Raw genomic sequence first — 14,305 nt, 5'->3', positions numbered from 1 at the left:
GATATTTATTTTATGCATAATGGGCCTTTTTCACAAATGACATTTTGACGTGTCACAGTAGGAAAATCACACGTGTAAATGAAATGAATTCCTTTTAACTGCATTAGTTTCAGGGTCCTGGTATTGTGCGTGCTGGCTCACTGTCACAGCTTACTGGGACACTTGAATAGAATAGAGACATCGTTAACGTTATTAGTAACACGTGATTTTCCTACTATGACAAATCAAAATGTCTGCTGTGGAAAAGGCCTATAGTACATAATAATGATAATGATTTAAACGTATTGCATGAACTAAAAACATCAGACATTAAATGTCAGATTAAAAAAAACCTTGCTTATTTAATGTTTTGACAAGCTTTGGTCAGGAAAGGTCCCTCATGTTTGCATGCACGCTTGACTTGATATACGACACTGCAGCACTTTTAGCTGGGTAAAGCGCATGATACTGATCACAGTTTTTCATGTAGGGACCACTGCATGCATTCAGCTCACCAGAGCAAACAGGAAGTGTCCAGACTACTGGGATATGCATTCTGATAACTGACTCACCGTTAGTGCATGTCACAGGAAGTCAAGTCTTTTAGCAAATGCTTGGTCCAGGCATGCAGTGCTGGATAAAAGCTTACTGTATCATTGTTACCTTCATGACTACCATCCCCTGAGATCTGCCAGTGCAGACAGCACCATGACGCACTGTTGTAAAACAGTCTTAAAAAAGAAGGCTTCAAACGTGGAGACAGAGGTGGAGCGGACACCTTCGTAAAATGGAGGCATCGCTGCATGAATGGAGGGACAGAATAGGGGAGAATAAGAAAAAAATGGTGGAGGAAAACAAAGAAAAGCAGACATCAGATTATGACAACACAGTATAAATGGTTGAAACTGATGGAGATGACAGTCACGTGGAGGGAAGACGAGAAAAGGCAGAAGAGAGGCGTGCAAACACAGAAGATACGTGGGAATAAAGGAACTCCATATCTTTCCTTTGTACAGAAAGCTAGTCCTTTCTGATTATTACAGCTAGTCTGTGTCAGCCACAGAGTTCATGTCTTGTTCTTACTAATTCATTTTCAGCTGGCTTCAGGTTTTAGTGAAAACTCAGTATGTCTTCAAACATGCAGGCGGCACTAGCTTGTGTTTGCTGCGATTGTCAATCAAAGTACATGGAGTGAAGAGGTTGTATGTGGGACTAAATGGGGAGTGTCTCAAACTACTTAAGACAGATGGGTTTTTTTGTACCTATGAAATGATAATCTGACCATATTGATTTGTAGCAGTTTATTTAGGGAGTTTGTCATGGCACATCAAAATAACAACCATAACCTAGCAGTAGCAGTAAAAGTGAAATATGAACAGTTAAAGAGAAAAATAAGAAACACAAAAATATTAAAACTACTCATAGAGTAAAGAAAACAACAAGGCCCCTGTCTTAAAGCACAGACAAAAAGAAAAGTATTTTAAAATCATGTTTTCTGTAACATTTTCCACAGCAATTTTGTATTGCATTTCATGTGATTATCCTCACAGACCTGTAGAAACATAAACATTAAAGGAAATTAAAAAGAAAACAAATAATATTTGATTTTAAATGGATTTATTCATCTCTAAAAAGGCACTTCATTTAAAAAAATTAGAAATAATAAAATTTGCTTACCTGCACAGCGGCCGTTCTGGACAGTAAGACCTTTACCACACTGAACAAAAAGAAGAAAGAAATTCATTGATATTCAAATATGTTGATTCATTTAGATCTTACAGACAAAGGACGACAAATGATCATCTGTGTCAGCACTCAATCAGTAATGTTACTGACTGATCTGTCTTTTGTGTTGTCTGCTGGCGATATTTAGTTATAAAACAGCTTCTAACTGAACTGAACTCGGCCAAGAGACTGACTGTGGTGGGTTGGATTAGTTTATAAGGCCACAGACTGACTGGAATATTACTCGTGTTCATAATTCATGCCGTGGAGCCGTTCTGTGTACCTGCGTGTCATTGGTAAGCACAGCAGTTTCCCCTTCTTTGGGATAGGCTACTTCCACCACTGAGTTCATTTCACCAGACTGGAGGGTTCGAGTGATGAAGCTGCCATCTGGCCAGGAGACCTCCACTACCGTCACCTCATCGTTTCCTGGGAGTCATGGGGAGATAAATCACTGAGAATCACACAGGAGGAAAATAAACTGTTCAAAAAGTTACATAATTTTCTGTGTGTGGTAGGACAACACATGGTATTACATGTTGAAGCAATAGTTTGAGATTTAGGGAAATATTTGCTCTCTTGCTGAGAACTAGATGAGAGGACTGATAACACTCTCATGTCTGTACGTTAAGTATGAAGCTAGAGCCAGGAGGTGATTAGCTTAGCTTAGCTTAGCATAAAGAGTGGAAACAGCCTGGCTCTGTCCATAGTTTAAAAAAAAAACATGCCTACTGTGACCTACTGGCTTTTACTTGAGTTTTATGTTTGTCCCATTTTCTTTCAGTGTGTATGAATTTTAAAGTGTAAAAGTAAGTTACCTAAACCAAAGTGTGCGACAGGCTCCATCTCACACAGGTACCCCGAGCCTCCGTCAATGATGCGTGTGTGAGCTCCACTCTGATTGGTGAAGGCTGTTACCTTGGCTCCCCGGGCAAAAGAGCCAAACTTGGTGCGAGGGATGACCCGCAGCCAGTTGTTGGACGAGCCCTGATGAGGTTTACAGTTTAGGTTGTGGATCTTTAGGGCTCAGTTATAAACAAACACAAGTGGTGGAATATAACTAAGTACATTTACTCAACTACTGTACTTAAGTACAATTTTGAGGTACTTGTACTTTACTTGAGTACTTCCATTTTATGCTACTTTATACTTCTACTCCACTACATTTTAGAGGGAAATGTTCATTCATATTTTACATACAAATACCACCACTGACAAAAAACACACATGCACATACACACCTGTGTGACCTTGAAGACAGAGATTGGCTGCTGGGCGCTCTCCCCATGTGCCAGCAGCAGGTCCAGCTGTCCGTCCCCATCCAAGTCTGTCACAGTGCCACCTGTCCAAAACAGACAGAGCTTTCGCTGCAGTGACCTACATAGCAACTTCTCTGTGGTGTTTTATCTGACAGCTGTGTCTCTGTAAATCTCATCCAAACAGAGAGGTAGCAGAGGTGTCACATATTCACGTCAGGTTATAACATTTTGAGAATAAAACTGATGAAAATATGCTGTCAGATGTCCTCTGGTCTGGGTTTAGAGATAGCTGACCTGTTCCTCGCCCCTGTGGCTCCGCAGCCTCTCCCACATTAAGCTCCTGGATCAAAGGGTCGGCATCAGCTCTTCTTGACACCCTGCAAACAAACACACAAGATTCTCAAAATAGCTAATAATGTAAACAATAATGCAGGAAGTGTTTTACTGCCAGTTATTTTTTAATTGTTTGATGCTTCTCACTAGACCTTGGGTTCACATGATGATTGAAATGTTACCTGAACAGCCTGTTAGGGGCGTTGCCTCTGTAAGCAATGTTGTTGAAAAACACTTCCAGCTCCTTGTCATTGTCAAAGTCGGCGGCGATGACTGTGCGAATAGGTGAGGGAGCAGAAAATCCTCCAGTTGCTATGTTCTGCACAAGAGAACACTGTCAAGTCTTCATCAAACTCTTACCATCTTACAGACTTTTATATAGTCATCCACTTTTTATTTGTTTTCCGCCACCATCCTGTTCTCCTTCCTTACCCGGAATTTAGAGTCGCTGCCCTGCAGGAAAAGTCTGTGTGGGCCGTTCCAGTTGCCATAGACGATGTCTGTCTTTCCATCGCCATTGAAGTCGGCTAGTGCTACTCCTCTGCCATGCTGGTACCGGTCCTCCACACCTTTAGAAGTTGACACAATGTTGAAAGCCTTAGTGCTGGAAAAATAATATACTGTATTTGGATATCAATTATTTTTGAAGCCCCTATGTGTAGGATTTGAAAATTCCCAACATTAGCGACTTCTAGTGGTAGTATGAAAAAAAGACACTCTGGTCGGGGGTCCCAGAATGTATTGCTGTCTGCCAGACTACATTTTCAGGGTAATAACCTCAATATTTCAATTTCAATGACCTCACTGGTCAAGAAACAAGTGTCTCCAGCCATGTTAGCTGGAGACTAACTAACTTTACACTCTCTAAGGCCGGGTTTATGGTCAACGCAGTGTCCCCGGCGCGAGGGTTAGGGGCATGCTCGCAGCTCTGTGGAGGCCCGTGCCACGCTGTCTTGCGCGAGTATAAACAAAGCTTTAGGTTGTACTTAGGCAGATGGTGCTTTGAGCTAAACATAAACATGCTAACATGCTCACAATGAAAATGCTAACATGCTGATGTTTAGCAGTCACAATGTTTGTTTACCATGGTCACCGTCTTAGTTTAGTGTGTTAGCATGCTAACATCTGCTAATTAGCACTAAACACAAACTACAGCTGAGAATAATGTCATCAGTTTTGCAATACTTTTGTTTTGTAGTACTTTTATTTAGTCATCAACGAAAGTATTTTCATTACAATCCATCCAATAGCTACTGAGACGTTTCGGTCAGGACCAAAGTGTTGGGCCGATCGACTGACAGGCCGCCCTCCTTTGAGCCATGCTGCTAGCATGGCTAAAAATACTGGTAGGCATTAAACATAAGAGGACAAAAAATAGAATATTTGGAGTGAAACCAAAAGTATAAACTTTGCAAGACATACAAGTGCCTCAGCAACTACTAACTTATATTAGTAGTATTTCTACTTCTGACTATACCTTTCAGCTTCTTCACTTCCTGTTTCATACTCACCTGCCTGTCTGGCCATATCAACAAAAGTCCCATCTCCATTATTCTTGAAAAGGAAGTTGGGTCCGTTCTCGTTGTCGCAGAACACATCCGACCTCGACTGGCTCAGGATCGGTCCAACCACCACACCGCGCCCACCTGCTCCACAAGCAAACCGTGAATGCTTCAGCTGATTCAGCACACTTCAAAACATCACAGACTTCACTTCTCTAATCCGACTCCTGACCTGTGAACTTGTCGACCCCGGCCTTGGCGGCCACGTCAGACAGAGCGACGATTCCCTTGGTGACATCACTGGCTGCCTCATCCATTTCTAAGAGAGCGTGGGGACCGACGTTGCCACTGGCATAGTTGGCTACGTAGATTGAGTAACGGCCTGTTCCCTGCAGAGCAACAACAGGCAAGAGAGTGAGAGGAAGGTTGTTTGGAAGGAGGAAGAGGAAACACAGAGGGTGCGATATGAAGAATCAGGTTGTGGGACTTTACTTACAAAGTGGGTTTACTGACCTTTATGTCAACACATGCAACCGAACGTCCTGCCATGCGATTAGCGACGCCACGACGCACATTGAGCTCGTCACTCAGAAGATCTTCGAAGCGGCCATTCCGAAACTTGAAGAGCTTGTCTGAATAAGTTGCCCGTCCTGCACAAAAACAATCAGTTATCATGAGAAAAAGTCATTCAGCTACCTGAAATTACTTGCTGGGGCAAACATTTTGCGCACATATCATAAGAATGCACAATTTACCAGAGTAAGCATTGTTTGTATTGAGGAAGTAGATCTCCTCACGTCCATCTCCATCCACATCACAGGCAGTAACTCCAATAGCATTTCCTGCTCGGTCCCTCAGGGCGTAGTATGGAGAGTTACTGTCATCAACAGCAATGTTTACCAGCCTGTTTTGAGTGCGATCGTACTTCAGTACCAGGTTGGGCCCATCGTACCTGAGGGAGAACATCACACAGGTTTGTTTTGCACACAGTTTCATAAAAGAATTTTTGAACACAAGATACAGCTAACAGATGCGTACTGTCATGCCGTCAGCACGTTAACCATTTTCACACTCACCCTGCCACTACCACTTCTAGGTCACCATCACCATCCACGTCCGTTACAGCCATCCCATAGTTGAGTTGCGTGGGGTTGTGCAGACTATCAGGAGGAAGCATCGTCTGTGTTACAACCTGAAGCATGGGCTCAGAGATCTGGGAGTGGGACGGATGCCAGAGTCCGACCAGGAGGAGCAACAGACCTGAACCCCACATCACTGCAACCTGGCGGAACACAGGGCAGGGTTATGCATTTTATTTCAATATGCAGATGATGCACAAGTCTTTTCTATTTAAAGCTGGGCAGACATAATGCATGATGAACAATTATACTGTATAGTGATACTGTATGTTCATGACGTGAGAGACAGCATTTTAGTATACTTCAGTAAAGCAAAATCATACCTCATTTACAGTCAGAATTTAAAGAACATTTTATGTAAAATGTACATCAACTTTATAAGGTCAAAGTTGACCTTTTTTTATGTGTCTCTTGTGAAATCCCCCAACTTTATGAACATACAACACTAAATCGCTGGAGTGCCCCAATAATGAATAAATAGTTTTTTTATTTTTACAGAACCTTAAAAACTGAGTAACAGTGGGGCTAACAAAGAGATAAACAACATACACAGATATTGGAAAAATCAAAGTGTAAAAAAGCCACAATTATCTGAAAGAGATCTAACAAAAAATAGAATACAGAGAAGAAGAAGTTAGAATAATAAAAATGAGTTGAAAGCCATGATAGAAGATAGATTTAAGTATGAGGTCTTTCTCTCCAAATCCACCAGTGAACACCATTATGTTTTTCCCATTTTGAGAAAGTAATCATACATTTGAAGATGAATATTTTCTAGATGTTTGTCCATAAAATCAACTACAGTACAAGTATCTGTACCCAGGTATATTATATCGCTGTATTATTGATGTCAGTTTCTATATTACTGCTAATTTCTTGTTTAATTGTTAAAAATGATGCACATGATATATGATATAATCTTTTGTTTGCTCCACGAAGTCATTGACGCCTATTCCTTAACCCTGCTTGTTCCTGAGCAGATTTGGCATGCAGACATTTCGTTGCTTCATAAACCTTACCTGACAGCTCTATCAGTGTATAGAGATGGAGATTATCTGACTTCGCTGCAGCGATATAAGCGTACTTGGCGCCGCTTATTATATCATTTGGCAAAGATTATCCACCTTACACAACCTCTGCTTTTAAAGTTTATGAAAGAGCTTGTGTAACGTGTAGACGATTGGCCAATAAGCGAAGAACGGTGTGACTAATTAGAATGTTGACCAATGGCTGGCATGCGCTTCTGTGAGAAGCGGAAGTCTGCTCTGTTTGTAGGCGCCGCGATACAAAAACATTCCAGCGGCGGCACAGAAAGAATACATTTAAGCGACAGCACATAAATAATTCCTTCCGGGGTAGAAATCCTGACCCATGAAGACAATTAATATTCTCATAAAAACAAATTCGACATTAAACAAACGTGCTCACCATCCAGACTGGTTCTGCTGCAGTGCCTTACAAGAACAACATTTCCCAGAATGCTTTTTGGTGTCTTCAGTGTGCGTCAGTAGTGCGACGAAAATCTATTGCTAAACAAACCAAACACGGGTAAGCTGAAAGAGCAACACTTATCACATACAATTTCCTTTTGAAAATGGTTTGAACGAAAATAAATGGATATAATTACAATTTATATTAACTTTACGTTTGTGTCCCAAACAAACAATTATTACAACCTCAACGAGAAGAATTTTAGTTATAGCTAGCTAAATTGGTAAGCTAACTGTAGCTAACAGCAATGTCGTGGTTTAAATGCTTTTTGTTTAATTTTTAGACTGTTCTCTCGGATGAATTAACTAGTTAAAATCGATAGAATAAAAGATAATTCATATTGTCATTAAACCCATTCAGGACACGTTTGGAAATCTGTTAACGGTTAAGGAAGATAGGCCATGATATTACGTATTTCATTGCCTCTTCTTCTATTTTCTTTCCTCTATGATCCAGATGTTATAAAATAATGGAGTTGGAACAGCAAAAAGAAGACTGTGCTCCAGCCCAGCCAACACCCACATCTCCGTCTCAGTCAAAGAGGCCAAGTCAGGCTCTGTACGCCCCCAAGCAACGACTTCATGGCTCCAAAGACAAAGCTCAGACTCAGGGAGAAGTTAAACCAAGACCCAGGCCTCGCTACACAGACAAGGCAAGGAAAAACGCCAAGAACAAGAAGGACAAGACTGCAGCAGCAGATAAGGGAGCACCTGCTGGAGGAGAAGATGGAGGTGAGATACAGAATGGTGACAGCAAGCCTGACATAAAGGAAAAGCAGTTACAGGATACAGATGTGCAGGTTAATGGGCACCCTGATTCAGCCAGTGTGGAGATGCTAGCAGATGCTACCTCATCTCTGGAAGCAACATCTCTTCAGGAAGAAAAGGTGGAAGAGGAGAGTTGGGACACCTTGTTCAATGATGATGGAGATTGTCTGGATCCACACCTGCTTGAAGAGGTGAGAGCTTGGTGTAGGTCTGCGTGATATATATATTAAAAAAAAGAAGTCACAATAAGCAGAAGAACATTACCCAACTGTCACATACAGTCATTTGCCAGTTTATTTGTACATCTAGCTAAACCGTACGCAGTCTAATAAGTATTCTAATACAATACTCAAAAGCAGAGTTATAATTCAGGCTTAATGCCCCTCATCCCTTTCCTTCTCTTGTAATTTCCTTCTTCTCCTCATCTGCTCTCACTTTTCTCACTTCTTCACCCTTCTGCTGACTGTGAAGGAAGGTAGAAAGAAGGGCTCAATCCAGCAGCCCAGGTTTGATTACTACAACATGGACCGAGATGATAATGATGATGAAGATGACGACATCGACCTCAGTGAGGACGAACTTTCTCACATTGTGGAGATCTACGACTTCCCTGCAGAGTTTAAGACAGAGGACCTTCTCAAGTTATTTCAGTGCTACCAGTATGTATAATTCAATGTACTACTAAAAAATTTAAACTACAATATAGTCCCCATTCATCAATATAATTCAGGTTTCTTGACATTTCAGTGTGTGTAGGATCCCTGGTATATGGATTGCATCTGAGATCCACAAGACTCAGAAGCATAGGCTTTATATTCCTTTGGTTTTATTTCCATATTTATTTTCATTTTCTCTACTGCTTTTGTGTGACTTCTCACTGTGATTTCAGACAGAGAGGCTTTGACATCAAGTGGATTGATGACTCACAAGCCCTGGGTCTCTTCTCAAGCCCCATAGCAGGTTAGTGAAGAGCTGCTACAATACATTATCCTCTGCTCTCCTATATCATTGTGGTGACACTTTTACCTGCCACAGTGGGAGGAAAACTGTTTAATAAAGCTGATCAGTGGACATGAGTAGACCCTGACCCACCAACTCTGACTGAAAAACTCAACATTATTAACATTAAGTTGGTGTTAACTGCTGAGCTATTATATGGTGTTGTAAGTTGTAAGAAGAAATACATTTGAATCTCTTTTTGAAATCATCTTACAAACTCGCCTTTTCAGTTATATTAAAATAATATTAAACGACACGTTGACTTTTGCAATTTGTTTCTTTTCCCTTTTCAGCCCGTGAAGCTCTAAGATCCAAACATCCACTGATGAAGTTGCGACCTCTCTCCAAATCCTCCCCTGCTACAAAGGCCAAAGCCCGTAGCTGCTCAGGTACAAATACAGCCATCCGTCTGGCCGGTTCATCAGTTTGTCCACGGTATCTCACACATTTAAAGACTAACATTATCTGTGTCCCTCTTTATTCTCCTTTCCTCCCATCCCTAGACTACCTCCTTCCTGCTAAAGAGAGACCTCAGACGAGTGCAGCGCTGGCTCGCAAGCTTGTGATCGGTGCCCTCGGTGTAAAGAGCAACCTGACAAAGGAGCAGCGCGAGGCAGAGAGGAAGAAACTCGAGCAAGCGAGAGGTACATTATTCACAGAGATGTTATGTTCAGCTTATGATTGAGCTTGTTTATGTGAAGATGTGCTGTGGTCAGCAGAACCCTTTTGAAGGTCTGTTCTGTCCACCAGTAGCCTAGATGTTTAAGAAGCAGACTTTTGACTGAAATACTGCAGATCCTCATCTTGAATCCTGAATAAATACATATTAAAGACACGTAACCGTCCTCATGTGACTGTCCAAGTTTTTGCATCACAAGGTTTCCACCACAAGTGGGAGCTGTTATACTTTTACAGAAGAAAATGGAAAGTGTAGTTGCAAGTTTACGCCAAGAGAAGTTGCTCTTCGTCCACTGCCGTGCAGCTCATAACAGGTCTATAATCAGTACAGCAGCCATTTCCCTTCACAGATGGAACATAAGTATATAGGCACAGAAAACCACAAATGGCTGTCCACTGAAGAGCCAGTCAGGAAGTCAGGGCCTTGAGTATAGAAAACTAAAAAAAGCACCTTTGTTCTTAGCATGGGTGCAGAAGTGCATCATGTGCTGAACATTGTGTCCTTGGAATGGATGCCACATAAGGTCGTACCCAGAAATTAATTTACAGCCGGCTCTTCAGTCTGCTTCAGTGCTTCACTTCCCTGCATGTGGCAAAGACAGTGATACAAATTTAGAGCAACAAATCACCAAAGTGTTGTTTAGTTAAGGGCTTTCGCTGATTCATATGTTGAACTGTCTGTCTCTGTGATTTATCTTTCAGAACAAAAGCGCCTGGCAGCCAAACAGAAGGAAGATGCTTGGGACGGGAAGTGACCGCACAGAAAACTACTCCCCCCCCGTCTGTTTAGATTCCTTGATTCAGCAGAGGCTAAAGAAAAGCAAAAGTCTGTTTCTTCTCCTGCTGTTTTTTTTTCTTCAACTGGCCACTCCTTCCTACCACCACACTTCCCAAAAATGGCTTCCCACCATTTTTTCCTTCTTTCTGCCGCAGTCCTTCACCAACTGTTACTGAATGTCTCATAATCCACTGTCCGATTGCCTGCAGTGCAGATGACAGCGTCCCGCTACTCTTCCCTCGCCTTTTATGTTCATACTTTGTCCATGCAGGGACTGTTTCCTCTGTGCCATGTCCAGGGCTAACACAACCGACCTTTCATATTTCTTAACATTGTAACCACAGTCTGTAGCGAAGCACTGAGTCTGATCTTTTGTAAAGGGTAACTAATGCTTCAAAAGAATTATTTTTTTAATAGAGTTTGTCTTTTTTTTTTTTTATGTTTTTAAAAATGACCCATGAAAATCCTCCTGTAAATGTGAGGGCAGCAAATCTTTCTGTTAAAGAATCCGTAATATTAAATTCAGTCATAATGATACAGTACATCATTATACTGTATGTGAAGACATTGTTGAGATTAGACTATGTTTTAGAGGTTGAATTAAAAGTTGTCATTTTCCCAAAATGCAGCATATTTTACAGTCAATTTGATGCTCACTTTTATCAAAGTTGGCCCTGTGAGCTCGTCTTATTAAACATTTTCTGAGAAGTAAAAAGCCCGCAGAGAAGCTGCTGCTGTTCTGGTCTGTCTGTTTAAAACCTAAAGGAGAATGTATTTTGTGTTGTGAGCTCATCTGTACACATTTTCAATGAGAGGAGTCTTGTTGTCCAAGCAGTACTGATGATGATGATGATGATAATGATGATAAGGTTGTCATTTATTCTGAAGAACAAAATTCAACCAAATAAGCTTTTAGTTGACAGACATATTTTGTCTTCATCTCACTAGGGAGAAAAGATGTTGTGAACACTGAGACTTTGGAGTCCTACCATGTCCATGTTCTAAAACAACCACACTATTGTGTCCGTCCAGTAATGGAGGCAACAATTTATCCTTTTCAAGACATCGTGAATACCATACATTTTACCCGGTGATAGTACATTAGAAAACTACATGTTTCTGTTTTTCTTTTTTCCTGTAAAGTTGAGATTTTGGACGTGTTAAAAAAAAAAAAAAAAGATTTTACTAGCAACAGACGATGCTTATTGAATTAAATGTTTAACCTCAACCTCAGTTTCCTAATTCATAGTCAGCTTTCATAATTTAGCTTCCTGAAACACACACATCCAGGCCCAGGAGACTTTTGCTTTTCAGACGCCTCCTCTGAGGCTTCACCCATCCAACAACAGACCATGTGGCACCGTCTCCTTCACCTCCTCAGCCAATAATTAAGTCTCATTCTCCCAGCTTGGAGAAAGAGTTGCAAATTTGTCATTTGTTTTACTGCTAATTAAACTTCAAACTAAAATTTGCTGTTAACTTTTGGCCTCACTAGCTGCTAGCTGTTAGTGGATATGAAAACATAATAATACAACAGATTGTTGGGTACATACATGTTTGAAAAGGGGATCATTCATGTTAAAACATGTTGCCGGCAGACATCATTTAATTAGGTTAATCAGACTTTGTGTGAAATTCAACTCTACCACTAATATATATCCAAATCAGTGCAGTACATTACTGTTGTAAGGAACCCAGTTTGTATAACTGTTTTAGATAATTGGTTGAGGACGACTGAGACGCAGTGCCACGTGGCTCATAGTGGGCTAATTAAAGTGCTGCAGCCTCAGAGGAGGCACCATTACATGTACAGTTTGTGTGTTCATTTTAAATCAGTAGTTCACAATGAGCTTGACAAATTCATATTCATGCTATTCAAATACAATCTCTGCAGGTAATTAGGAGTGATTTGTTTATGTTGTTGGCAGTACATCATACATACTAGTTAGATACATTGTTAAGGTTGATGAAAATGCGTTTGACAGCATGTGTTTTAAGTGTTTTTTATGGACACAAGGGCAGGACATAAAGCAGGGAATATCAGTTAGTGAGAGAAATACTATTTCATTTAATTTAACAGGGAGGTATTAAAAACAACAATGTTAGAATTATATGTTACAGTTTTTATTTATGCCTGTTGTTAGACCATTATGTAAAGTTTTCCAGGAAGTGAAAGTAATGAAATATAAAAGTAAATATGCCAAGATGACAAAGAAATTATTTATTTTGTTGTGATTTTTACTATTTACTTCTTTACGTCCATGACATTGAACTAAATGATCGTGTGATTTGACTCACTCTCATGCTCATTCATTTAACTTTATGCATATCACTGTTAAGAATTTGAAAACAAAAAGGCTGGGAAAGTCAACAACAAAAAGATGATGCATCTATTCATTTTGTTTTGTTTCTTAGTTCTGTTTTTTTGTTGTATGACTGATCACCGAAATGTGTTTTGAAGACAAAAAAAAAGGTCACAAAATAAACTGTATGTTGATTTGTCGTCACTTCAGCTTAAACTCTTTGCAGATTTTGTTCTCTCTGTCTAGTGACCAGATCACGTGCTCGTGGTCTCAGTGCACATGTGACTTTCTCTTTCATAACCTACTTACATGACTTCCAGTGTGGAATAAAGCCAAATGTGGACACATTTGCATGGTGAGTCTGCCAGAACAGAAGTGGACCTCCCTGTGCTCTGTTGTTCTTGCAGCTGAACTACATATATACACCAAAGCTGCTCTTTACTATCATCGTGTGAGATCTGAGCCCTGCCTATAATGTCATGCTTTACTGTGAGTTCGCGAGGAGGTGATGTACCGCAGAGCAGCCTGCTGGGTGCCTCACACACAATCAGTAGATTAACTACACAAACACAAACCACTTCTGAGCAAGTAGTGGTTCTAAGGGCCAACTCTGCCCTAGACGTGCTGCACAGAAACGCTGTTATGTCATGGAGCAAATGAAACGTGAGGCATGGTCCAAATGAAGGAATAATCTAATGTCCCACCACAATAAAGGACTCTGGTGGTGTAGGGTGGAGCGTGTCCTAGCACCAAACACTGTCAGCAAACACACCTTACATCACCCTCCTCCCCTCTTAAAATTCAAAGCATTGTTACTAATGACATGCTCAAATAGATTGATCACCACATGAACAATCAGTTGCTACTTGGCAGTATTATTATTATTATTATTATTGTTATTGTTGTATTCAATTGTAATGGACCATGTACAACAAAACAAGAAATGTATTGTACCAAATTTAGCAACTAGCTAATTTCCATCTGCAGTCCCTATGCAGTAGCATATCATCTTAAATGTTTTAAGATGATAATGTAGACTACACTTAAAACGAGACTATGTACATTTTGAGAGAAGCAATTACACAGTCTTCCTCTAAGAACTGAAAAGTTCAATTCCTAAGCAATAAATGCACCGTTCCTCAATTCAACACACTTACAGATTTTTAAAGACTTGGCTGATACAGCCTTACTTGGTCTGGTATGACCAGTAGCCTATGGTGGCTAATGTTAGCTAATGTTTGCCAACTTTTGCTGTATAATGGACATTACTAATTCTGTTTGCTTACTTTATGATTCTGTTGGGTACCTCAACAGTCATCTTCCTTCCATATAAACCCACTTCATGGTAAAAT

The 14,305-nt window shown here is 40.5% G+C and overlaps 2 protein-coding genes across 3 annotated transcripts; one reads left to right on the top strand and one right to left on the bottom strand.

The window, feature by feature from the left end:
- Nucleotides 1-1,265: 1,265 nt before the first annotated feature.
- Nucleotides 1,266-7,447, bottom strand: crtac1a (cartilage acidic protein 1a). 2 transcript variants are annotated; one of them, XM_044189918.1, is made up of 14 exons: nt 7,366-7,447; nt 5,875-6,080; nt 5,554-5,750; nt 5,312-5,448; nt 5,031-5,187; nt 4,808-4,942; nt 3,729-3,865; nt 3,479-3,615; nt 3,258-3,340; nt 2,946-3,046; nt 2,523-2,691; nt 1,988-2,133; nt 1,657-1,696; nt 1,266-1,531 (listed from the first exon to the last, which is right to left on the bottom strand). In XM_044189918.1, exons 1-14 carry the CDS (start codon nt 7,366-7,368, stop codon nt 1,524-1,526), a joined length of 1,656 nt encoding a protein of 551 aa, XP_044045853.1. In that variant the 5' UTR covers nt 7,369-7,447; the 3' UTR covers nt 1,266-1,523. The 2 variants fall into 2 exon arrangements, with proteins under 2 accessions (XP_044045853.1, XP_044045854.1); XM_044189919.1 differs by lacking the exon at nt 7,366-7,447 and adding an exon at nt 6,957-7,111.
- Nucleotides 7,353-13,162, top strand: r3hcc1l (R3H domain and coiled-coil containing 1-like). The gene is made up of 7 exons (XM_044189920.1): nt 7,353-7,485; nt 7,885-8,386; nt 8,667-8,854; nt 9,085-9,155; nt 9,488-9,583; nt 9,698-9,838; nt 10,575-13,162. The coding sequence occupies exons 2-7, from the start codon at nt 7,898-7,900 to the stop codon at nt 10,625-10,627; spliced, it is 1,038 nt and encodes a 345-aa protein (XP_044045855.1). The 5' UTR covers nt 7,353-7,485; nt 7,885-7,897; the 3' UTR covers nt 10,628-13,162.
- The last annotated feature ends 1,143 nt before the right edge of the window (nt 13,163-14,305 follow it).

This window comes from Siniperca chuatsi, linkage group LG3 (genome assembly GCF_020085105.1).
Source record: "Siniperca chuatsi isolate FFG_IHB_CAS linkage group LG3, ASM2008510v1, whole genome shotgun sequence".
Classification (NCBI taxonomy): Eukaryota; Metazoa; Chordata; class Actinopteri; order Centrarchiformes; family Sinipercidae; genus Siniperca; species Siniperca chuatsi.
The sequence above is the reverse complement of the archived record's forward strand: the minus strand, read 5'-3'. Positions and strand labels throughout refer to the sequence as shown.

Excerpts from the sequence above, each read along its gene's own strand:
- crtac1a (XM_044189918.1), bottom strand. Across the intron at positions 3,866-4,807 it reads TGATATGGCCAGACAGGCAG|GTGTGGAGGACCGGTACCAG; the intron begins GTGAGTATGAAA and ends CAACTTCTAAAG. Across the intron at positions 3,341-3,478 it reads GCCCCTAACAGGCTGTTCAG|GGTGTCAAGAAGAGCTGATG; the intron begins GTAACATTTCAA and ends GTTTGTTTGCAG.
- r3hcc1l (XM_044189920.1), top strand. The coding sequence starts at position 7,898 with ATGGAGTTGGAACAGCAAAAAGAAGACTGTGCTCCAGCCCAGCCAACA. Across the intron at positions 8,387-8,666 it reads ATCCACACCTGCTTGAAGAG|GAAGGTAGAAAGAAGGGCTC; the intron begins GTGAGAGCTTGG and ends CTGACTGTGAAG. Across the intron at positions 8,855-9,084 it reads AAGTTATTTCAGTGCTACCA|ACAGAGAGGCTTTGACATCA; the intron begins GTATGTATAATT and ends CTGTGATTTCAG.